This window comes from Berghia stephanieae, chromosome 3 (assembly GCF_034508935.2).
Source record: "Berghia stephanieae isolate SIO BIC M18660-M18661 chromosome 3, UCSD_Bste_1.3, whole genome shotgun sequence".
Classification (NCBI taxonomy): Eukaryota; Metazoa; Mollusca; class Gastropoda; order Nudibranchia; family Aeolidiidae; genus Berghia; species Berghia stephanieae.
In genome coordinates, this window is record NC_088362.1 from 48,813,841 (window position 1) to 48,840,169 (window position 26,329).

Sequence of the window (26,329 nt, forward strand, 5' to 3'; positions counted from 1 at the left end):
AAAGGAAATAGGATCATCATTCTTGTAAAAAGTTGCCCCAGAGAATCTCTCGTGTCCTGGCGAAATACGAAACCGAAACCGCAATAAAATCAAAGACACAGCAGACGCTAAAATCTGGTAAGGGAGCGTTCACATATTACGTCATCAAAAATTTGCCCTTTTTAGACCCCCCCCCCCCTCCCCCAAATCATCACTTGTCATCATTGACCTGACCCCCCCCCCAACAGATGATGACGTCATCTAATTTAATAAAAACTAAAAGATAATTTTAATTTCACAATATTTATTATTCGTTTTTCAAACCATAAACATTGATTATCAACGTTTGATAAAACACATTCAGACATTTTATTAATTTCAGAAACTGTTTATAATTTATGTTTTACGATACAATGGGGACATAAAATTTAAATTTGCAAAGATAAAATCTAACAAACATTATTTAAATTAGGCTACTTGGTGCAGGTGCTATTTAAAAAAATTCAGAAAGTGTAATTTAAAATAGTATAGGAGGCAAATTATTTTATAACATATTAGTCTTTTAGTGGAATGAATTTCTGTTTCAATTTCCAAACATAAAATTAATTGATTCAAAAATGTTTCTGCCTTGGGCCTCTGGCAATGTACTATAAATAGTATCATCAATTTCATCTTCATCGTCATCATTTTCTCCCATTTGCTGTTCTTCTTGTATGCCGCATTTTCGTGAATGGTCTTTCATTGCTGTGGTCGAGGAGTGATACAATGAACATTTAGGGCAAGTTCGCCTTTTGAGAAGTGATACCCCTTTCCCATCTTGTTTCTTGAGAGATGGGCAATACTCATCATAGCAATTTATCTTTAGCTGTTTTGAAAGGAACAAACTTTGAAATAGGCTTAATTTGCCTATGTTTTGATGACATCATCTTGGGTCTGACCCCCCCCCCCCTCCCCCATGTCAACACATGTCAACATTTGGTAGACCCCCCCTCCCCCCCTAGCTGATGACGTAATATGTGAACGCTCCCTAAGAACTAAGAACGGCCACATTAATATGCTGATTGTCGGGCCACATTCACATTATCAGAAGCTAAACCAACTTTGTTCGAGAGCAAATTGCATCAAAATGGGAAAGAAAGAGAGATTAGAGAATAATATATATATATATATATATATATATATATATATTATATATATATATATATATATATATAGAGAGAGAGAGAGAGAGAGAGAGAGAGAGAGAGAGAGAGACGGTTATAGATATCTAGAATGCGCTTGGCCAAGGAGTTCACAACATTGCCATCCGGAAGTATAACGGACCAACACGCAAACTCTGTGTAACCATGAACTTTTATAGTCTGGTTCATACAGTTTAGTGAGAACAACTCACAAACGCGGATGGCAAAAACAATAACAAAGGCCTGAGTGACGTCATCTGCATACTATCTATTGAATGGCTTTCATTGACCTTTTCCGCTGTCTCAAACTCAAACGAATTCAAGCTCTTTCATTTAAAAATCACAACCTCTTCAAGGCTCAAGGCAAGCGTGTTGCTCAAGGCCTATTCCTGTTCCTCTCAATGCCAGTTTTACCAAATGAAATGAAAGAAGGGCTGAAGAAAATGGGAAAGCTGCGGTAGATGTAATCTATTCAGAGATGCTCACCCACCAAGCAATTGACTGGTTGGCAAACGCCTTTACACATCATGGACTTGTTTTGAACAAGGGTATATATCCACAACTACGGAAACATGCAAAGAATATTGCCATCCTCAAAACAGGCAAACCAACTACAGAACAATCCAGCAACAGACCAATATCGCTACTATACTGCCTGTACATATTACTAGAGAAAGAGTCCTACTTATAAGAATCCCCTTATATAGACAAATGGATAACAGTGCAGCAGGCACGTTTTAGACCACAAAATGTGAACAACTGAGCAAGTTTTGACACATACATCCATTATAGAACCGGGATTTAAAAATAAACTGAAGACTGGTGCTGTCTTAATTGACCTCTATGCGGCTTACAATAGGTCTGGACTGGAGGATTAATGTTGAAATTGGCCAGAATAATCCCGTGCAAGAAAACTATCAAACTCCTCTCAAACATGATCGGACCTAGACAATTCCATGCTATTCTTGGAGGGGTGAAAGCAAAACAAGAAAGATAAAGAACAGTGTACCACAAGGATCAGTCATTGCACCAACACTGTTCGAATATACATCAATGACATTCCTGCCAGCCAATCACTTCAACTGGGCTATGCAGATGACTGGGTATTGGCCAATCAATCTGGGAAGAAATAGAAAAGATACTCAGTGAGGAAACATCAAAGTTAAAAGAATGTTTCGGCCAATGGTAATTGAAGATGAACACCACACAATCTGTGTCCACTAAATTTCATTTGAACAATAGACAGGCCACCAAAATCTGTAACATTTTAGTTGATGGAAATATCCTGCCAGCGGACAGAAATCCCAAAAACCTAGGTGTCACCCTCGACAGACAGCTTAACTACAAAAAAACACACACATATTTAAGGAACAGCAAACAAAATTGCAAAAAGAAACTTTCTGCTTAGAAAATTAGCGGGGACCACCTGGGGAGCAACAGAACAAGTTCTAAGAACGAACATCAGCATTAGCACTCTGCAATAGCGTCTGCTGAGAATACTGTGCCCATGTTTGGACAAGAAGCTCCCACAAGAAAATTCTCGACATCAAACTCAGAGAGAATCCATACGCATAATAACAGGATGCCTCAAATCAACACAACTACTTGACTCCCAACTGTTATTGCAATTGCACCACGAGAACTCAGGGGAGAAGAAGCAACCCAAAAATTAGCCCACAAACTGAAAGACCTCACCCTAATTACCCCTTTAAAAACCATCATAAATGAAGCTCCCAGTCCCAGAACATCACAACTCAAATTCAGAAAGCCCTTCTACCTCTAAAACTAAAAAAACGTCGATATTGGGGAAGCCTGGAGGGAATATTTGACAAATACCATGCCCAAGGGAGGTGGTGTAATCAAGGACTCAACAAATCTTATGTCAGGCTGCAGTAATTGAAACCAGTGGGTCGCATCAAAACGACTACTGACAGGCCACGGTAGGACTACTGCAAATATGCATCGATAGGGTCTGAGGGAGTCAGCCAACTGTTCCCACTGTCAGGGAATGCCAGAGATGGCAGACCACATAATCCTACACTGCTTGGTGACGAGATTGCCGAGAGGTTTCGAGGCTGTCCTCAACTGCGGTGACGAATTTAAAGACTGGCTGGAGACTTCCAGTGTGGAGATGTAGCCATATGCTACTACTACTACTACTATATTTTCCGACTGCATGCAATGCCATCTTTACAATGATCTTTTCGTTTCATTTTTCTGCAGATCGGGCTCTGTCTCATATTCATACTCATATCAGTATCAGTCAACTCAGTGCCTCTTCATTTGTCTAATCATTTTTTTCTCAATCGGTATCATTAATTATCAATGTTGTTTCCTATCTCACTATTCATTGTTGAACTAAGTATGGCTCAAAAGGCTTATTGCTCTGAAATTTGCCCTTGGATACAACAACAAATCTTATTCAAATTTAATTAAATCGGACAATCTGTCAAGGCAACTTCATTGTATTTTGATTATATTTATTGTAACAACATTACCAATTTTCCTCCATTCATTTTATGGCTTTATTTTCTATTTTATATTGAATTGGCATTTCAGGATCAAGGGCCCTTTGTAGCAGTAGACATGGGCCTCCTAGATAAAGAAAGACACACCAACCTGGTGTGTCAAGAACAATACGGATCTTCTGAGAAAAGGGACTTTGTCTCAGATGATAAAACCATTGAAATGATCAGAAAATCGTCAAAGCAAACATCTGTCACAAAAATGATGAAGGCAAGTATTTTTTAAAAAATTCTCTCCTATCAATGATTTATAAGATTCAGTTTTAACTGCTGAACTGTTCCTTAACTCTAAAAGTTCAGTTGGAAATATATTTAAACATTTCAGTTAAATAGGATAAGGGCATGGCGTCATGAAAATGTGTGCTTATCTTCCCTTATCCAAGAGATGGTTCTTGTTTGTTTTTTATGCATTGAAATGGCATCATCAAAATATCCATTTAATTACTTTTATTGTCAAGCACTATCAAAATGGACAAAATGGTCAAAGCCCTAGATTAAACTATCTATACAATCATTTTGGATATAAAATATCTATTCGTTAAACAGTTGGTATCATCTGAATGGGAAATGTTTCAGCTTTATTTCTATACCACTCCAACATTAAAAACTGGAATACAAATACTCAGAATTGAGTTGACTTCGAGTAACATTCAGATTCAGAACCGTCTTCGCATTAATTTTGATTTTACAGCTTAAACATCATGATAATTGTTATTTTGAATTTATAAATTAGGAGAGAAAAAAGTCATTAGTATAAATGCAATACATCCATTCTTTATCTCATTCCAGAGCACCTTTCACTGAATGGAGATTTCTTTGTTATTTATTTCAGAATGCATTTCTACCCCAAGGGTATCCAGAAAGTGTCAGTCAAGACTATATGGCTTATCAGATATGGGACACTATACAGGTACACCAACTCAGTCACTGATCATGCTCAATTTTGACCGGTTTTGTTATAAGACATGAAACCCAACTATCATGTAAAACGTAGCAATATTCAACTAAAGAGACAGATTAAAATATATCTTTTTTAAACGGGTTCATCACGCTCACAAAGCCAGTCTTCCTTGCTTATTATTGGGTAGAAAACAAGATTGAGTGGTGTAAAAATATGATTACATTAACAATAGCATAGACACAGTGGTAACCAAGTGGTTTTTACTATTTTTCTTGTCTTTTATAAAAATGAAAAGAGTTTGAGCTGTACATATTGCAGGGTGTTGATCTGCATTAGTTCCTTCTTATCTTGTAGAAATGCTTTGGCAATTTTTCAGTTAATCAATGAAAAATTTCCTCCTTGTCATTGATTGGAGAGAGCGAACACATTAATTTGTTTTTTCAAAGTTGTGAAAATATTTGGATATTGATGGTAAAAAGATTCCACTTTACAACATTTTAGACCAGTTTTACTCATTTCTTTCCAAACATGGTTTGGTTACGGTTATGGAACACCAGAAAGGGGGGGGGGGGGGGGGGGGGGATAGCCCAGCAGTTCAATTGATAGAGCACTTGACTTGTATTCAAACAGACATGGGTGGAATCCATGTAGAGCTGCTTATAGTCTGATCGTTCTGTCTACTCAGCTTTGACCTGATAGCTTGATCTAAATTAGATGTTATGGAATTCACTTTGTGATAGGCTGGTTTCTGTTTAACTCAACTAAATCGGGATGGATCAGGACCCAATTGCTCTAAATTTATCTTACATTGCACATACAAACATCTCAAAGAGACATATTGGTGTTTTTTTGTTTTGTTTTTTTTTTATATGAATGCATTGAAATATATTCTTTACTTTGTACTTTCAGGCTTTTGCTAGTAGCATCACTGGAACATTAGCATCGAAAGCTGTCTTAGAAGGTGTTGGGGTTGGAAATGAAAATGCTACAGTGGTGGCTGCTACCATGACTTGGTTGTTGAAAGGTATGGATGAGGTCTTGAACATCAAATTGCTTAGGTTTTTCAAACTAACAGTTAATATTGGAATTTTCGTTTGTTTTTTTTCTTTTTGAGAGATCTTGAATAATGAAGGTGACCTTTTGTATAAAAATGGAAGGATGGTTCCAATACCTTGCAGTTCAAGACAAGAAACCATAATAAAGCAAATTACTTGGATCTTCCCGCATACTTTTCTTATTTACTTGTCCTTGCGATTACCATGCGCAATAAAAGCTTATCGGAGAAAATTTATATTTTGGGGATAATTTTTCTTTTCTCTTTTTAGTTTTATCGTATATCAGTGCCTGCTGTCCAAGTTTTCCATTTCATATGATCAAATGTAGGACTTTTTTTTAGAAGAGCAATCATCTGATGAGTATATTAAGATGGTCAGTCATCATTATGTTCTTTTTCAGTCAATCATTAACCCAAGGTGTGTATAGACAATTAACAGAGCTTCTCCATTCCTGCCTATCCCAAGCGAGTTGCCCTAATTCTTTGCAGATCTTTCCAGCATTCAATCACTTTTATCTAATTACCATATGATTACTTTTTTGTATGATTTTATGTTTTAGATGGTGCTGGTATGATTGGACGCATCTTGTTTGCTTGGGCTAAGGGGTAAGTGCTTACTTATTTCTGGTGTCAGACTCAAACCACGGAAGTAAAAGATGCACTTTGAAAATGAATGTATAACCACAATAAGCTCAATTTTCTTACTTATTTTTCTTTGTTTCTATTCCATTCTTGTAATGAACAAATTTTTACTCCTCTTACAAATATCAAGCATTCAATTTAAGTAAAGTTAAATTAGAAGAAACATTAAACATATCAATCTATCTATAAGAATTTGCAACTTTTTGAAAGAAAGATCCAAACATTTTATAATCTTTTTTTCTTTCCCATCTCATTTCCAGGACAGGTTTAGACCATGATGCAAAACGATGGAGGTGCGTAGTATACATAATGAACCTGTCCATTCAATGTTGAATTCATATATATAATAATTTAATCTACCTTAATTAAAAGTACTACTCTTTTATGAGAAATAAGGACAACTGAATTGTAGGTGGAGTTTGAAAATCTAATAATGAATTTTGTTAAAAGTAAAAAAGTGATAAATAACTTTTGTAGGTCAAATTAGTTGATTACTATGTTTTAAAAAAAATAATAAGATGTTTAAAAAAAACAGTGTGTATGTCAAAGAAGCACAAATTTTAGTCTTGTAACAGAGTAAACTCTACCTTATATATTTGGTTCCTTTTCTTTAATCATAGATTCGTAGATTTTTATTATTTTTTATTATGAAATATGTCTGTCAAAAGCAGTCTTTTAAATTTTAAATGCATTCTAAAAAATATCTTTGGGTTCTATTTACAGATTGTTTGCTGACATCCTCAATGATATTTCCATCTTTATTAGGATTATTGGCCCATATTTCCAGTCGTTATTCACCCTTATCATGTGTATTTCAAGTGTTTTTGGTGTAAGTCATTTGCTTAAATTTTGATACCAAATACAAGCTTGTAGCCTTTAGTTTAAGAAAGCGATTAATTCTTTTTTGAATGCGAAATTTTTGAGGCTCAATAATTCAAGTATTTCACGTCCTGATTGGTAGTAATTCATATACATCTACAAAAGACTAAGAGAACGAACTTAGTCTTTTCCAAATGGTGTGACTGATTTATAAGATTGTCAGTTAAGTATAAAAATGGCAATATATTTCCTATTTCATATCTTCAATACACAATTTTAGCAAACTTCAAAAGCCCACATAAAATCCTACAAGGATACTGATTTGATTCATTTGTAAAATAAAAGATATATATGAGGGATGCCATCTAATTCAAATGGGTTTTTTAAAACGCACACCTAAATAATAAACATTTCAAAATTTGGACAGTTTTGTTTTTGAAAATGGATGAAAATCAATTCAACCAGTGTAACACTAGACTTTGAAGCAACATGAAGTTTGATTCATAGTTTTTTGTTGTTGTTTTTTTGTTTTTAATATGATGCAATTTTGGTTTATGAATAGTCGAAATGCTGTATGAAAGCTTTTATTTGTTTTGTTTTAATAAATTTATATTTATATATATTTTCTTTTCTAGTGCATGGTAGGAGTAGCAGGTGGTTGTACAAGAGCAGCTCTCACTGTACATCAAGCTAGAAGAAACAACATGGCAGATGTATCAGCCAAGGATGGCAGTCAGGTTGGAGATTTATATCAAATTTTATGCGATCTATAACAATGTTGTATTTATATTATGCCACCAACATTTCTAAGTAGATGCCTGCTTCAGATTGTTTTCACTCATGATGATGATGATGATGATGATGATGCTGTGCTTCACTGCATTGGTGATCAAGGCTCTCCACTCGACTCTTTCCTGCATCTTCTGCACTGTGTTGTTGTTCCTGTCTGTTCCCAACCATTTTGTCAAACTGTCCAACATCTTTTGTCATTGCCATCCAGGTGCTCTTTTTCCTTCCGAACTTTCCTGTGGTTATCAATTTTTTCAACCCTTTCTTTCTCATAATATGTTTCATGAACTTTACATGTTGTAAAAATAAATTGAAATGAAAAGACCCCGTTTTGTACAGGAAGAAACTGGTCACCATATGATCACTTTAATATTGTAATTTTTATTTCAAATTTAATTTCTAAAATCTTGCACTAAAGCCATCACTATAATTCATAAGCGACTTTGTACTTTGTAACAAGCGATATATAGAAGCTAATCTGCCATTTTGGTGTCTGTCTTTTCAACTTCTTGGTTATTTGCTTATATTCACATCAGGAAAACTGATAACTTATAAGCATGCCTTCATCTCCATAACTCTTTGAAATATCCATATGGCTCAAATTCAAATGGCCTTTCTTGTCATTCATTCAACTCAAAAATGACATTCTGTCTCTAGATCCATTGAAAATTTTATAGGGATTTACATGGTGGTCATAAGTAAAGCAAACAGATTTTACTTATAGTCATCATCATAGTCATCATACTCCTTATAGTAGGTTTGCCTAAAATAAATACCACATTGCCTTATGTCGAGGACTTGCAGAGTATTAAACAAGATTGCTTTTATAAATAATAAATAATAATAACATTTATAGAGCGCCAATCTCCATCTAACATGTACAATGGCGCTATACAAGTACATAGGTGACATGAGACTTTTATGAAAATTAAATGTTACAATTTTAAGTCTCTCGAGTTCATTTGAATGGAAATTCAAACAAATTTGTTTGCTTTTCATCTATAGTAAACTCAAGAGCGTTAAAAAATTTAAATGTTACAATTGTAGATGATCTATTAAGACTTTTTATTTAAAAAGAAACAAAACAAAATAGACGACAATGAGCATTTTAACTGTCATCAGTTTATAATATAAAATGAGGACAACTTCGTCAATTTTTGTTATTGATTTGCTTACAGGAAACTCTTGTAAACTTGACAGCATTGATTTGCAGCCTTATTCTGGTGCCTCTTATTTCAGATCACGAATTGTGAGTAATTTCAAAGCCTTTTATTCTTGTTATTCACATATGTAACCCATAGCCTCAAAACAGTGTTATGTCAGGGTGATTTGGATTTGGAAAATCGAATTTATTGGCAAATATATTAGACTTGGGTTACATTTATTTATTTATTTTTTTTTAAAGGACAGAGAAGATGTTTTTCTTGAGAATAAGAAACTAAAATTTCAAATTTCAAAATCTTTTAAAACTTTTACATTCACTTTTTGACATCTTGCTAACTCTTGACTTTATATCAACTATTTCGGGGATAGCGTGGTACAGTCTTTTTCTTCATACCCAAAAGGTACCGAGTTCGATCACCCGCAGCTGCTCTGTGTGGCTTTGAGCAAGTCACCTTGCCCTAGCTCAATTTGCAGCGCTGCACTGCGGCTGATGCCTGGGTTATTCCAGTCTTCTTTTGGAATAGACCCTAGAGAAAAATTTCCACTACAGGATGAATAAAGGGAATTTTTTTTTTTTTTTACCGTATTGAGACAAATGGTCTCATGTATCAATGACTAATTTGAATTAAAAGATCTCAATATTACTCATGAGCCTAATATCAGCTGGTAAGGTGTTCTATAACTGAAACATTTCTACTTACTTACTTACTTACTTACTTATCCGAACCAGCGACCACCTGAGCTCTAGCCCTTCGGTCTTGTGCCATGACGTAGAAGTTAGATGTCTTTTGTAGTTGTTCCAGGTGACTATAAAGTGTGTTACTGATGCTTGGATTTGGTGGGAGGAATGTGCATCTCAGGTCTTCAAGAGGTTGACATTCAAGCAAGTGGTGTTACTGTTTCATTGGGGTGTTGACATAGGGGGCAGGAAGGGGATGTGTCTTTTGTAATTTTGCTTAAATGGTTGTTGAGCGGTATGTGTTGTGTTCTTAGTTGAAAGATGATGCTTTGCTGGCATCTTCTGAGCTTATTTAGGCAATCAGTCTTTACAGGAGTGGTCATATGGGAAAACAGAAACATTTCTACAAATGATGAGTAAAAGGGTGTTGCCGCACTGCAGTTTAGTCTTACTCCTTTTCTAAGCAATACTGGATTTACACCACTCTTGCTTCACTATATACAAGCGCACATCCTTCAAATAGGTAGGAATTGTTCTCTTCTTTTCATTTTAATGTTTACATCTAAGTCAAACCTGGAATCAGAAATGTGTGTACTCTCTCAAATAATTGGGATTTTGTTGTTGTTAGTACCTACCATAAAATAAGGACCTGCTTATTGTATTATAAATGAGTTTGGGAAAGTGACATGATTTGACTAGTCAATTGACGTGTCATATCTGTGTTGTGTTTATTTATTAATCCATATTTTTGTCCTTTGGTCTATTTTTGCATGTTCAAAAAGTCAAAGCAGATAGAAAAGTACAAGAGACTGATTTTTCCAAAGCTGATTGTCCTGATATTTTTCTCTCTGTTTTGTATTTCTCTGTGTTTATATTGCTTTTCAGATTTTTACCTCGATAAATTTTGGCAGCCAATAGGGTAGTGGTAAGCCATTTATCTTGGGGTAAGAAGTTCAAAGTTCAAATCCCTACTGGGGTTTTGTATTTTGTAGCCATGCAGTTTTAATGTCTCTGTTCCATAAAGCCACTTTATGACGCCTTGTACTTAAGGCGTCTTGTACTTTTCCACTTCACACATGGAATTATTATCTTTGAAATGGCCTACAATGTTTTGAAAAGGACATTAAATTCAAACTCTCGTTTTGATTTGCTTTTGTTAATTTTTTCATTAAATTCTTTATGTCTGAGTTTGTTTCATTATTTTTTTTCAGCATTGTATGGCCATTGTTCATTGTATTTACCTCACTCCATGTCTATGCAAACTATCGTGCTGTTCGGGCTGTATGTATGGAAACTCTAAACCAGGCACGCTTTCACATCATAGTCAAACACTTTCTAGATTCAAGCAATAGAGATGTCCTCCCTGTGAAGACTGTTAACCTCCTTGAACCTGTTGTTTTCCGTAAGTACAGTAGCACTGATATAAAGAACAATCTGGGACTGTCTTCATTTCAGTCAACCACTCAAATTCTGGCTGGGGTTCCTGACCTCCATCAGGGAGGTCACTTACTGTGTCTTCTATCCCCCTATATCTTGTTTCTAACTTGCTTTTTGTCTTTGTCTTGGAATTAGATTTGGTTTTATCCTTTCCTTGTCGAAGTCCTTGGTTGAGAGGGATAGTCAAATGTATATTTCTAGTTTTGAGATATGATATTTTTTTCTTTGTAAATCATCTCTCTGTGGTGCATTGTTATATTTGTTGTTTTGAATGTATAATGTAAGCATTTGAATGTGTGTGTTAAGTGGGATCCTGTACCTGTGTCTGGATTAGACTTGTAGGTGATCTCAAATAATGCCCAATGAAAGTATACTCTTGGAATCTACATCCGTTTCCTATTTGTACCATTCCCTTTGTCTTACTATTTTTGTCTACTTTTTATTGTAAATCAATATTTTTTTTACCATCTCATTTCTTCCTTTTTACTGGTGCTGAAAAGACCTAAATGTGTCGTAAGTGCGGTAAAACCCTTAAAAACAAAAACAAAAACATATTTATTTATCTCACTCTGGCCTTGCATTCTTCATTCCCAATGTCTCTCACTTTACCTACAAACCAATGTCATATGTCACACTGAGTATGAAACAACATTAAGTTCAAGACCATTCTACACCATGCAGAAATAGTCCTATTTCTTGGCCAGAGGAATGAAGGATGTGCTTGCTGTGTTGTCTCGGGACCTGCCTTATGCAAGCTGTTTCTTATATCGGTCATTAACAGTAAAGAGACACTGATGGGCATAAAACTGTCTTGCTTGTAATCCCTTGTTCACTTCACGCATTAAGATTTTATTTAAAAGATATGTCTTTTTGAATGACACATAGCCTTGCATTGGTTGTTTCTGTCAATTTGTTTCAGGTGTGTTAATTACAAGTGAGTTTTACTATATTTTGATATAGTGTGGTAAATCTGTTTGAAAACATGATTAATTTTGGTTTTCTGTAATGAGAAACATAATTAACAATCGCCTACTACCTTCTACTTAATTGAATTAATCTGTTGCAGAGAATTAATATAAATACCAGTCTCTAGCAGACAATTTCATGAATACTAGCATAAAGCACAAAAGTCTATAGATATTAGTCAATTCTTGACAAAGTAAGTAAGTTTTTAAATGATAGTTCATCACAGAGTGTTCTTTTTTTTTACCAGCTTTATTTAATTCATGTATCCAATCAAATCTGCCTGAGCTTGTTTGGACTTGTCAAAAATATTATTATTTTTGCTATTTATTTCTGTGTGTAATCATATATATCTATATACTTTTTTTTTATTATTGTTATAGCTACACGACGACCGATGGACATCAAACTTGGAGTGTCCATGAATAACATTGTGAAAAGGTAACTCATAAACATTTAGAGATTGAAATTGTGTTATTAAATCACTGGTTCTGTAAAGTGTCTTGTCTTTTGGTAAAATATCAGTATTGTGGAAGATGGAAACTGGTTGGATGGAAAATCAGACACACAAGCCACGACATAGTATTTCTTGGGTTTTGCACTTGACACATTTTATTCAATTTCACTGTGGTGTGAATGACTTTCTGACTATAAACAGCGACAGATTTTGTAGATGTGTTTATACAAAAAGATGTAAATGTTGCTGCTCGAGGCTCGAGGAAATAAATAACAATGTGAAATTGAATGTAAGCTTCAATTTAATATATGAACACAGATAAACTGGACGTTTCAGGTTTCCCCTTTATAAACAAAACAGGATGATTGGAACACTACAGACGAATGAGATAATGTGGTAGTGGCTTTGTTAAGATGAATAAACCTGAAACTTCCATTTCATCTGTTTTTGCATATTAAATTGAAGCTTACATTCAATTTAACATTGTTATTTATTTATACAAAAAGATACTGTTATGTTTTCCATGAAATGGAAATTTACTTTAAAATAAATCAGGGATAGGGAATTTGCATATTTTCCCGCATTTGCAGTTTATTTATTTATTTATTTTTTTTTAATTGGGGAGGAGAGTGGTGGAAGAGGGGAGCAGTAGTTTGGCTTATCATGGACCATGGTTGCGATCATTTTTGTTTGTTTAATCACTTATATTTCCTCACCTTTGCCACAGGTGTTTTTAAAAAATTGTTTGTGCTCGCCAATGTGAATGTGTTGAATATAAAAGGGTTTTTAGATGGTTTTATATAGGTAGAATATTCTGTTCCGGGGAAAATAAGTGAGGTTGGTGGATTAGTTAGGTTGTACTGTATTATATTATAGAAAGTATCCTCTCCCTTTTGAAAAAGCTGCATTGGCTAACGGTAGCTAATAGAATTAAATTCAAAGCTGCAGTCCTTGTTTGTTTATAGCTGCTTCGTGAATCTGCCCCAGCCTATTTGTCTGAATTACTCCATAATACAGACAGACAAGAATGTTGAGATTCTTCTCGGCTACTTGTACCAAAAACAAATACAAAACTTGGAAAACTTTTCCACTAAAGCTGAGGGAATCAAGCAGTTTAGTTGTTTTTTAATCTAAATTAAAAAAAAAAAAAAAAACTATATATTTTTTGAATCAATTTTTATATTTATAGCTTTAAAGTTTTTGTTATAAAAGGACTTTCTGAGTATATGTGTTTGTGTGTATGTGTGAATGTGTTTTTTTTTTGTACAGTGCTTAGAGTCTATGTGTAGATTAAGTGCTATATAAGTGCTGGCCATTATTATTATTATTATTATTATTATTATTATTATTATTATTATTATTATTATTATTATTATTATTATTATTATTATTATTCATATTGCTCTTATTTTATTATCCTGTTCTTTTCCAGTGGAATCACCATGCCTGTATTAAAGTCAGTCTATGGGAAGAGAGTAGAGGGGTATCTGTTGGCTGCTGACTTCAGGAACAGTAAGTTATTACAGAGTTGTTATGTCTTTTATCTAGCTCAAGCACGTTTATGGTTATGGTTGAGCTTTTATATAGCGCAATATCCACTAAACATGCTCAAAGCACTTTACAAGGGGTCCCTGACCTACAGCAACATTTAACATTTAGGATGGGACATGACATCTGTTAGGTGATATTACAATTTTTTTTCAGACAGAGACAACGCTCTTAAAGGCCAGGTACTCATTTTACAACTGAGTACGGTGAGAGAATGTGAGTAAAGAGCCTTCTTCAAGGACTCAACTATTCGCAGAGCGAGGATCAAACCCAGGACCTTCCGATCTGAAAGCGAGTGTCATACCACAAGACCACATAGCCGCACCATGGTTATGGTTGAAAGGCACAATGTTTTACCTTGTAATATAGTCATGCAATATTAGTCTACGACAAGATGGGTGTCAATAACTGCAAAACTTTTGACCTCGGCGTTGTGCCTTGGCTATGACAATTTCCTTTTTTTTTTTACCAAACACAACTGATGTGTGAATGAGTAATTAGTTACCGCAGTGATGGATATTGTAAAGGTGCTTAACAAACGGCTTACACTGAATGGAATGTAAAGTTGTTTCCAAATGATAAAGGACTGAACGAGTTTGTATGAAATGTACCAGACAAGGCAAGAAAGAAAAATAGAAGAAAAAAAACATCCCAAAAAATCAGTCGTCCTCTTTCTTGCTTTGTCTGGCACCTTTCATACCCACTTGTTCAGTTCTTTATCTTACACTGGTGCCTGCTCCTTAATTTCTTAATTTGATTCCAATTGGCCTGCTTGGAGAATAATTTTAGAATTATGGAACAGTGAAATTATGTGCTTTTTACATAACATTTTATTATAGATGGTCACTTTTGAATGAGTCTTTTCTCTTTGTCCTTATGTTGTCTGTTGAAACAGGACAACTGTCCAGTAGTTTCTGATCAGAAAAGTAAAGTCAAGTAAGTATCCCTCAAAATTGATTGTTGCTTTTCATGTGACTCTCTGACCTAATCCTGGAGTAAGGTGACTTGGTTTTAACTTCTTAATTGATTAGACCGTGGTGAAAAAAAAAAGAGCTTTTATAAAGCGCAATATCCACTAAAAGTGCTCAAAGCACTTTACAAGCCAACAGCAACACTTAACATGTGGAACGAGACATGACGAATGTTAGGCGATATTGCATTTTTTTCCAGAGACAACACTGTTAACAGTCAGGTACTCCTTTTACACCTGAGTACGGTGAGAGAAAGTGAGTAAAGAGTCTTATCCAAGGACTCAACTATGCACCGAGTGAGGCTCGAACACAGGACCTTCTGATCCGAAAGCGAGTGTCATACCACAAGACCACATAGCCACACAAGATGTAGTCAAATGGTAGTCAGATGAGGGTATGTTCTTTTTTAGTGTTGGAGTTAGTTGATATTTAAATGTTTTCTATTTATTTATTTTTTCTTTTCTTTCTGACTAAACAGAATCCATCTACATTGTGTTATCAACAAATGCAGACACAATGGACGAACTTCAAGCCTGCTTCCATGCAGAACTCATCAACTATGTCGTGGACAAGACTCTTAAAGGCCAAGTATGTCATCACCTCATCGTCATTAAAGATTTACGGTGAAATACAGTCATCATCATCATCATCATCTTTCAGTGCCTTTCTAGAGACAAGTTATTACCCGACTCCAAATGATGAAACTCTTTGAAATCCGAATAAGTACAAAAGGTAGTAAATCGTTTAATTCACATGCAAACGAACTCGCCTCAAATCTGGGAAGATCAGTTCTTTTTATACTCCTCTGCCCACCTAGCAGTGACTAGATAGCTGGACTTATTAGATCTGTTGGAAAATACTTTGTATGGAAATAATAGCAAGTAATTATTGCTGTCCATGCAGCAGAAGTCTTGATAAAGTCTGGGTTCATGGGTCTCATAACTCTGAAGGATTTACATAATTTAATGACCTCAAATAAAAGTTGAATTCTTTCTCAGGCTTTGAAGTCATTTTGCTATCAAATAACTTATTACAACACCTTGCATTCAACAAGACTTCAGGCTTCACAACCTCAAGACTAATGCTTCTTTGTTTAAAGTCTTAGTTATCGATGAAAGTTTCAATACGTCTTTGACTAAATTTTTATTTTTATTTGTGGCATAGTTGGCTCAGCGCTTACATTATCCTGTCTTGTAACAAAAAAAAATGATGTTAGGCATGGTCAGTGATCAGACGGATGACAAAAAATTGGCCCCAACACGGGTAAAGCACTTTTTTAATATGCATCACCTCACTCAACTCAGGTGTGAAGTACCTGGCCCTAGGCAGTGAAAAATATTGCAAGATTGCTAAGTCAAAGTGAAATGGAACTTTTGTTCCATATGGCCCGCTTGGGTATAAAATCATGAAGTGCATTGCGCATGATGAATCTGTGGAAATACTGTTTATAAATAATAATATTTATTTTATTTATTATGTCCTTTATCATGCAGGAACTGAAGCCAGAGTTACAGGGTTTAGGTAAATTGATGAAAGAATGTCTGTCTTCATCCAAAAGCGTTGGTGCAATTGATGACTGTAAGTTTCTCAATCTGTCTTCATATCTAAATCACTGTTGTAAAATACTTTTATGAAGGAACATGTTTTTCTTTCCATTTTATTTACTGCTCAAGTCACTTGAACCCATTGATTTGTGTAATCATATTTTATCTTTGAAATAAAATCAGCCAATAAAAATGTTTGAGACACTCGGCTATCCTCAGTACATTCCTTTCAGTATTCAAGATCTTGTAATGCTATTCACAATTTTAACATGGCAATAAATGCATAATGTTGCATGTTGTTGCAGTCCAACTCTACATCTACTGTGTCAAAACAAAAATGCTATCAATACAGTGGAATTTGCATAAAGTCAACATTCAAAAAGTCCATTTATGCTTAAAGTCAACACCCCTTTCTGTTCTTTATCTAAATGTGTTCCAAAGATAATGGATAAAGTCACCCTTGCTTAAAGTCAACTAAACTTTCTGGTCCAGCGGTGTTGGCTTTATCAGGATTCCATTGTACTCATAATGTGAGAGGCTGACCCTTGTACTACCATTCCTGTCCAATAAGACCTACATTATCCAATGTACATCAATTGTCCATAATGATAGCACACTCTTTTCCCTGAGTAAATGGACAGAGTTTTGGGTAGAAAGATCTCTTTAGATCTGGTAAAAGTAATGGCTACACAGAAACTGGTCAATCTACCACATCATATCAGAGACCCTGGATTAAATAGGACAAACTTTGATGTTTGTTTAATGCAAAGGACTGATGTTGTCATCCTACATTTGATGTTTTCATGGGTCCAAATAGTTTGGCTAATACAACTCATCTCACTTGCAAAAGGACCTTGAGTTTTTATCTGTACTCCTAGCGATGATTGGGTTGATGGGCCTGTTAAAATTGGTAAAAAGAACAGAAATAGTTTAGCTAGCATCTTATCTGAATGGTAGCAAGCAATTGTATCTGCCGTTAATAGTAATACTACGGAAACTGACATAAACTCCATATGCTGAAGGACCACTAAGTTTTGAAAATAACAGTGAATCTTACTGGTCGGATCTGGTCGTCTTGCTGACTTTTCATAGCTTTGTGAACCATTGCCTCATATGTCTGTATGATTTATTTTTTTTCAGCTGTGATGACATCTGTTCTCTCCTCATCATTGCATTACGCGGAAAGCTCCATATCCACCCTTATCCATGAACTGCATGATAAGAATTGGATCACAGAACGGACTCTTCTAGGACCAGATGAATGGAGAGCCACTTGGGACTTTGAATTTGGGATAGACAAAACTTTGTAAGCTGATAGGATTATGGGGACTCCTTTGATTGACCAGTACTGACTGCTACGTTGTAAAAGCAAGATCTCGAGTCTGTTAACCCAGTGATCCTATTGGTGTAGTGAAAAAATCAAAACCCGTCCCAAACTGACACAAATATTCCTCTAAATAATAATGACAAAATGGCCCATAATTTTTATTTGGTTATCCGACTTTTTAATATGTTTAAGTGGCTAGTTTGAAATCTTGGGCTAAGAATAAAATAATCCCTAGTACTAGTACTAGAAATAACAATTTTGAAATTCGAGAGAGGAAAGGTCTTCCACTCCCCAGTTATTTTATCATTTTAACATTTTCAGTGGCGGACATCTGAAGCTGGTAAAATTAAATCCTGTGAACATATTCACATTTAAAATAAAATAGCACAGCATTAACAACATTTTTTAAAAACGTGATTTTCAATGCTTGATAGCTTAGATGATTTTCCCACACTAATACCACAAGTTTGATGTGATGCACAAATATAATGCATAAGTAATTTTATATTTTATGAGAAATGTTATTGAAAGTATGTTTCGCATATGCCATAACTATTTTATGTAGTCATGTTAGCTCTGGTCGATAGCAACATTGTTTTAATCTCAATATACTTTACCCAAGACATTGATAAAAAATGGGAGGCCTAAGGGAGAAACAAGGCTGATCTGGATTTTTGAATGCAAGTTATCATAACAACTACTCACAATTCATGACTTTTTACTCCAGTATTGAAATAAATCTTTTATTGCATTACATAAGTTTGAAGTAGGTCCATACTATTGCTAATAACAACATGCAACATTAATTTCGAACAGCAACGAAAAAAAAGTTTGGTGATGCAATTAATTTATTTTTTTTCCGATTAGGCGATTTTGTTGAATCTGAGCTTTCTCATTTTAGACTTCATTGAGTACAGGATGACATGGTTAATTTTTAAAACAATGTCTGGATCATAGTTTTTGTTGGATCTGAGTTTGTTATATATATCTAGATTGCACTGTGCTTGTTATCTATCAGTGTTTGTGCTGGTACTGCTATGTAGAAGTTCTCCCTAATTCATCTGTAAAGGAGATTCCCCTTAGGTTGTCATTAATCATGCCTGGCAAGGCTTGTGTCATTGCATGGTACTACAATTTACTAAACTTGAAATATCCATTCCTCATCTTGTAAGATGAGAGGAGAATCAAGAAACATTTAGCATGATCAGTGACATGATGAGTAATAAAGATGACACAATTCATGATTTCAGGAGCGAATTGGTTCTTGGTTATAGGCCATCATGGATTCTACGGAGTATTGTTTTCTTTCGGCCTGTTTGAAGAATAAATGAAGCATTGAGAAATGAAATAGTGAAACTGTCAAAATTTACCCTAGAAAACTGTGGATATGTATTATTTTTAAAAATTTGGACCTTGGATCAAGACTTGCAGATTTTAAGAACTGGTTGTTGGATTGTCTTTGAAGCAGTTGATCCAAGGCCTCTGATTTATGTTGAAATACAATGTAAATGGTTCTGGTTCCAGAGTAGTTTTAAATATACTGGGTAAATTGATTTGAACATGCCCATGTTGCGATTGACCAGAGCTAAAATAGATTGATGACCTAGTCCAATGTTTGCTAATTTTTAAAAATGGTCGTAACATTTTTTTTGTGTGTGTGAACCATTTTAATTAACCAGCTATTGTACCAAAACAATTTGTATTTTTAGAGTTGTAATCTGTGCTATTTAAATACATTTTAAAATTATTTTACACATTTTCTTTTTTTTCCATTTGATTTCAGGGAATATTTTCCAATTTATTTTACTTATTTTTGTTATTTACTTATTTTTCCTTTTTTGTTTTTACTTATGGATTTGGTTGCACATGTGATTTTAAGAAAAAATATTTTGGATGTTTATAATTGTTTTCAAAAATGTGTTGAATAATTATTTAGCATTCCAAAGTTTGGTTCAATTGTAAGTATTGTTTACTAGTTTTGTTTTATTTTTGGTCCTAGTAGCTCAATTGATTTATCAGGGAGCATTCATTTTCTTTTCTTTCATTACTTGGCTAATTCAATCAAACAGAAAGTACTCTCTGTTATACTAAAGTTCCATCCGAAGGGTAACAAGCTATTGTTAGTGTCCAGGTAACGCTGCAGAAACTGAGATAAGTTCTGGTTCCATGGGCCTCATGATCTAAAGAAGTACTATTATCTGGGCGGGGTTCCTGACCTCCCATAGTGGGCAGGGGGGTACATACTGTCTTCTATCCCCTATATCTGTTTTCCAACATGCTTTCTGTCTTTGTCTTGGAATGAGATTACTTGGTTTTATCCAGGCCCTTGCCGGATACCTTGGCTGAGAGGGAAACAGTCAAATGTATGATTAGTTTTGGGAGATGATATTTTTTTCCTTGTAAATCATCTCTCTGATATGCATTGTATTATGTTTAGTTTACATAGTATTATATTATAGGATTGGTAAGCATTTGAGTGTATTCCTCTAAGTTGGGACTTGTGCTTGTGTCTGGATGAGACTTTTAGGTGATCTCAAACTAAGTACTTCGACGGTGTGCTTTTGGAATCTACATCTGTTTCCTATTTGAACCAATTCCCCTTTGTCTTACCTTTTCTTGGGTGCTTTAATTATAATTCTAAATCTTTTTACTATCCCATTTTCTTCCTTTTTACTGGCGCTGATATGACCTTAATGTGTTGCAAGCGCCGTAAAACCCTTAAAAACAAAAACAAAAACAAGTACTATTATTTTTTTTATGTTAACAGTTTTCCCATAGCGGGCAGGGAGGTACAAACTGTGTCTTCTATCCCCCTTTATCTGTTATCCAACATGCTTTCTGTCTTTGTCTCGGAATGAGATTACTTGGTTTTGTCCTGGCACTGGCCGGAATCCTAGCTGGGAGGGAAACAGTCAAATGCATAGTTATTGTTTTGGGAGATGATATTTTTTTCCTTGTAAATCATCTCTCTGTTATGTATTATTATTTTTATTTTGAATGTATAATGTAAGCATTTGAGTGTGTTCCTCTTTGTTGGATTTTGTGCTTGTGTCTGGATGAGACTTGTAGGTGATTTCAAACTAAGTACATTGGTGGTATGCTCTTGGAATCTACATCTGAGCCCTATTTGTTCTCAATTCCCCTTTGTCTTACTTTTTCTTGGGTGCTTTAATTGTAATTCTAGAACTTTTTACTATCGCATTTTCTTCCTTTTTACTGGCGCTGATATAACCTAAATGTGTTGCAAGCGCCGTAAAACCCTTAAAAACAAAAACAAAAACATATGTTAACAGTTTTGGAGGCAAGAACACAATGGAATCAATTGGATGAATGCTGTTGTAACCTTTTGCTTTGAAGGAGAAGGACAATATTTGAGATTTATTATTACATATCAGTCATGCTGCTTTAGCCGTCAGCAAAGTAGGTTCAAATTTAATTCTTACTTTGTTCTTTAGTATTTAACAGTAACTGGTGTTGTATATGAAGTGGCCATTGTTGATTTTGTTGGCCTCCTATTTATTGACAATTTGATTTATAACATCAAGGGTATATTCTCTTTTCTAAGGTTTTGCTATAAATGTGGACAGCTCTGTCAAACCAATGCAAAGAGATGTATTTGACAAAATTGTGAATTTACGGGCTATCTTTAGGCCTTTAATATGCAAGAATTATCAGATAAAAATGGTAGACATGACTGAAAGAGTTGTAAATGTGATGTGATTCGGGCTTTAATAACCAAGCCCAAGTCATTACTATATTACTGTTGCCTTGGTTGCAATAAAACAATAGTTTCAGGTTAGAGAGGACAGCATACCACAGCGGTATGATCTTTGCTTCATACCCAAAAGATACCAAGTTTGATTCCTGCCACGCTGTGTGGCCTTGAGCGACGTCACCTCACCCTAGCTCACTTTGCTCTGTGGCTTACACCTGGGTTGTTCTTGTCTTCCGGTGGAACAGACCTTAAAGGGGACATTATTTCTCCTTGGGGATGAATAAAAGGAACTTATTAAGTTATAAGTGAACTTGAACCCGCTATTCTTTCCCATACCAATCTTGTGTCAAAGGCAATATGGTGTGTCATGCTAATGGTTATAAATAAATTGAAAGTTACCAACCGAGCTTCATATCTGTATTTAATGATAATCGTTATGTATATTTAATATTGTGTGAAGCAAAACCTGCTGTGTAATGGCTCTGTAATTATAGTTAGAGGAGAAATCACGAATCAAAATGTATTGAAAGTAGGTGTCTTCTAGTTTTATATTGGAAGTGTTCAAAGGTGATTATTTCATCCATTGTTGTGGAGGATAGTTCCAGGTCAGTGGTCTGGGTGGGGTTCCTACCTCCCATAGTGGGCAGGGAGGTACTTATTGTGTCTTCTATCCCCCTATATCTGTTTTCCAACTTGCATTCTGTCTTTGTCTTAGAATGGGATTGCTTGGTTTTGTCCTGGCCCTGGTCGGGGTTCTAGCTGGGAGGGAAACAGTCAAATGCATAGTTATTGTTTTGGGAGATGATATTTTTTTCCTTGTAAATCATCTCTCTGTTATGTATTTTTATATTTGTTATAATTTATAATGTCAGCATTTGAGTGTGTTCCTCTTAGTGGAGGCCGTGCTTGTGTCCGGATGAGACTTATTGGTGATCTCAAACTAAGTACATTGATGGTATGCTCTTGGAATCTACATCTGTTATTTGGTCCCAATTCCCCTTTGTCTTACTCTCTTTTGGGTACTTTAATTGTAGTTCTATAACTTTTTACTATCCCATTTTCTTCCTTTTTACTGGCGCTGATATGACCTAAATGTGTTGCAAGCGCTGTAAAACCCTTAAAAACATTAAAAAAACAGGACAGTGGTGCAAAATATGAAAAACATCTTTCCGTGTTTAATTGTATGCAATTATAATTGAAAAATGTAAATGTTGCTGCACGAGGCTCGAAGAAATAAATAACAATGTGGAATTGAATGTAAGCTTCAATTTAATTACGAATACAGATAAAATGGATGTTTGTTTTCGTAATTAAATTGAAGCTTATATTCAGTTCCACAATGTTATTTATTGCAATTATAATTGAAAGTGAAGGGGAACATAACTGAAATGACTTTTTTATGTAGGACTGATTTTTGCCTACTGATGTATTTATAATTCAATCTTCTCAGTGCCTTACTCATTATAATATTGTATTTCATGATCAAGTTTGCACAGTGGAGCCCAGATAAGATAAACTCGCTTAAGACAAAAATTTTGTTTAAAAATAAACTTTTCATCCAGTACCATTTTTTCTCTGTTAAATCTGACAACTAATCAGTTTGGTTTAAATAAACATGAATCAATCTCAATCAGGTTAAAACAAATTGTTCTCTACCACGGTGATCTTCTTTACCCACCTCCATATGCCAACTACGACCCCTATCATTCTCACCATCTAGACACTTGCATCCAATTCAAGGGTAAAATTTGCAGTGGTTGAAAGAAGGCAAAGATACAAACTACCACTCCTTATCACTGGTAAGGTTCCTAAACCACGGTAATTTTAACTGAAAATTGGTAAGATAATCCTCGCTTTTTTCCTGGTAGTTTATCCTAAACAAGACTCAACTGTACTCAAAAAATTGTGTTGTATCATGTATGTATTTTATTACAATATATTGTGAGAAGTTATTAGTATTGTATCTTTCATTGCATCAACGATAAGTGAAGTTTCTCCATGAGGAGTCACATCGCTGGAAGTCAATAGTGAACCATTTTTTCAATCCCTCTTTTTTAGCTTTGTTATCAAATATCTCATGAAGTCAAGAGCTTCATGGGAATTCTGCTCAAAGTCAACTTAATGTAACAGACTGACATCATGAAAGAGAAAGAATTAAGTTAGATGGAGTAGGGTTGTGTTAGGCCTGAGGGTGTTTATAGTACTTACCACATCACCTACTTAGCCTAATATGATCACTGCCTATGATTGTATCACATGTTGACAAATAACATAAACGATGTTGACAGATACTACCACTACTATGCTACTTAAGTACATTGGGTTCATTTGGATGATAAAGAGAGAAATGATTATTAAATTGAAATGTTCAACATTTTATTTGAGTCCAAGACATTTTGATTAAATTGTATGAGATGGGAAATTCATTCATAATTTGTTTAATGTGCTTTATATAAGGATTGGTCAAAGGCGACAGTTTAGCGCAAAAACTGCAAAGGCATGCCTTTTTCATAGAATAAGAGAAAAAAAAAAAAACCAACTATATTTTGTGTCAGCGGGTGGTTGGATGGGAGCATCACCCTTGAATCATATATACCTATGATGTTCGCATGGGTGTACGATCCGATAGTGATGTCGTTTCTTCTTCTCTTTACTAGCCTATTCTGCTTCTTTGGTTTGTGATTGTATTTTTGACAGGGGATATATTTTTTTTCTGTAAATCTTCTGCCTGTTTGTTCTTGGTTATTTATAATTTAGCTTATGATATCTTTAGGTTATGATTTTGATTTACATTTGTACTATTTTTGTTAGATTGCTTGTTTTTTTTGTTTCAGCGGTCTCTCATATAACCTCAATTGTGTTGGAAGAGACCTAAAGCAACAAACAAAAAAAAATATTTTGTGTCACATTTCAAAATTACAGTAATGATTTTTAAAACGCTGAAAATTTAGATAAATATTGTTTATTATGATTAACAAACAAATTGTGAATACAAATTATTGTCCTCTTTTTTTTTTCTATGAGCATCGCCATTTCGTTTCAATAAATCAATCCTCATTTTTAAGCTCAATCCAAATGTTTTTGAAATAAATGTGTTCTTTTGGAGAAACTGGCATTATAGTTGAAGCCTTCTTGAATTGAAGGTGTTCTTCCAAATGTGATTTTTTAAAAAAATTCTAAATTCCTGGGTGGGACCCCCATAGTGGGCAGGGAGACACAGAAAGGCACTTTCTGTGTCTTCTATCTCCCTATATCTGTTTTCCAACTTGCTTTCTGTCTTTGTCTTGGGATGGGATTACTTGGTTTTGTCCTGGCCCTGGCTGGGAGGGAAACAGTATAGTAAAATTTTTGGGAGATATTTTTTTTTTTTTGTATATCATCTCTCTCTCTCTCTCTCTCTGTGTTATGCATTGTATTATTTTTGTTTTATATATACAGTGCAGTATGACAATCTCGAACACATGTAAATCCCCCATTTTAATCCCTCTATTTTCTTTGTATTGGCAACACAAAAATCTCAAACACTATTGGAGGCTAACACAGAAATCTCGAACAAAATTTACCTTAACTTTCCTGTTTATCGACAAAATTATTTTGCCTTTCTGTTTTTATTTAGCGGAAATGAAAACTGCCATCGAGGCCATTGTGGTTGAATCTGAGACCCAATGTATTACAATTTTGTCTGGACAAGGGGCCTCTGATACGAGGTCAGCTGGAATGTGAGCCAGTTCTTGTTGTATCCAAGGTTTTGTTGAATGTTAGTGATATTATTTATTTGAAAACAAAAGCAAGACTGAAATGTTTTCCTCCATTTCCTTGTTTCAATCTGATTTCTAAGAGAAATGCTTGTTCAGATTTCCATTTCATCATGTGGGTATGAAAAATGAACTGATGGGGATAAAAATGACTGTTGACGTCCTCTTCATCGTGACTATCTTTTCTTATATTTTCGAATGAGACCATTAAAAAAAAAAATTGCTTCATACTTTTTTTTGGGTTATGGCTGATATCTTCTGCCATAAAGGGAATAGATTCATGTTTTTATGGGAGACGAGGTTATTATTATTTTTATTTTTTGTTTAGTAACACATTTTTGTTGTATCAATGAAATCGGTGGTTATTTAAAGGGTCTTTTCTTGAAATGAATTGTGTAAGCGATTATTAATATTGTTTCAATTCTGTGGTGATCATGTGCCTGCGTCTGGGTGGATCTTTAAGGTGGTTTCAAACATGATCTCAGTTGGGTATTTGTACAGGTAACTTAAAACAATTTTAAAATCTAAAATTTTCTAACTGTTCTGTCATATATTCCTTGACTTGCACTTAACTGACGGAGTATTGCAATTGCAATACATAAAATATTGTCATTTTGAGTTGAAGTTGTAGAGATTTCAAATAAAAAAATGCTGTTTGTTATGTTTATCTTTCCACATTAAATCTGTGCCATTAATTTTTAAAATAATTTTATCTCCACCATTTGGGTTCTCAATTATATTTTGTAATAATTTGAAATGTCGATTTTTGAGGATTGTGTGCATGCCAGTTTGATATTTAATATATGTACGAGTGGAAATTTGACTTTATTAGATAGAAAGTATTATTTTTGGATGCAAATAAACCTATTTATTATGAAA

The 26,329-nt window shown here is 34.6% G+C and overlaps 1 protein-coding gene across 1 annotated transcript; it reads left to right on the top strand.

The window, feature by feature from the left end:
- Positions 1–21: 21 nt before the first annotated feature.
- Positions 22–26,329, top strand: LOC144967901 (RUS family member 1-like). The gene is made up of 15 exons (XM_078905655.1): positions 22–117; positions 3,720–3,896; positions 4,518–4,595; positions 5,496–5,610; positions 6,201–6,246; positions 6,543–6,575; positions 7,006–7,111; positions 7,737–7,838; positions 9,069–9,139; positions 10,945–11,135; positions 12,517–12,574; positions 14,023–14,102; positions 15,588–15,697; positions 16,603–16,687; positions 17,794–26,329. The coding sequence occupies exons 2-15, from the start codon at positions 3,747–3,749 to the stop codon at positions 17,961–17,963; spliced, it is 1,395 nt and encodes a 464-aa protein (XP_078761781.1). The 5' UTR covers positions 22–117; positions 3,720–3,746; the 3' UTR covers positions 17,964–26,329.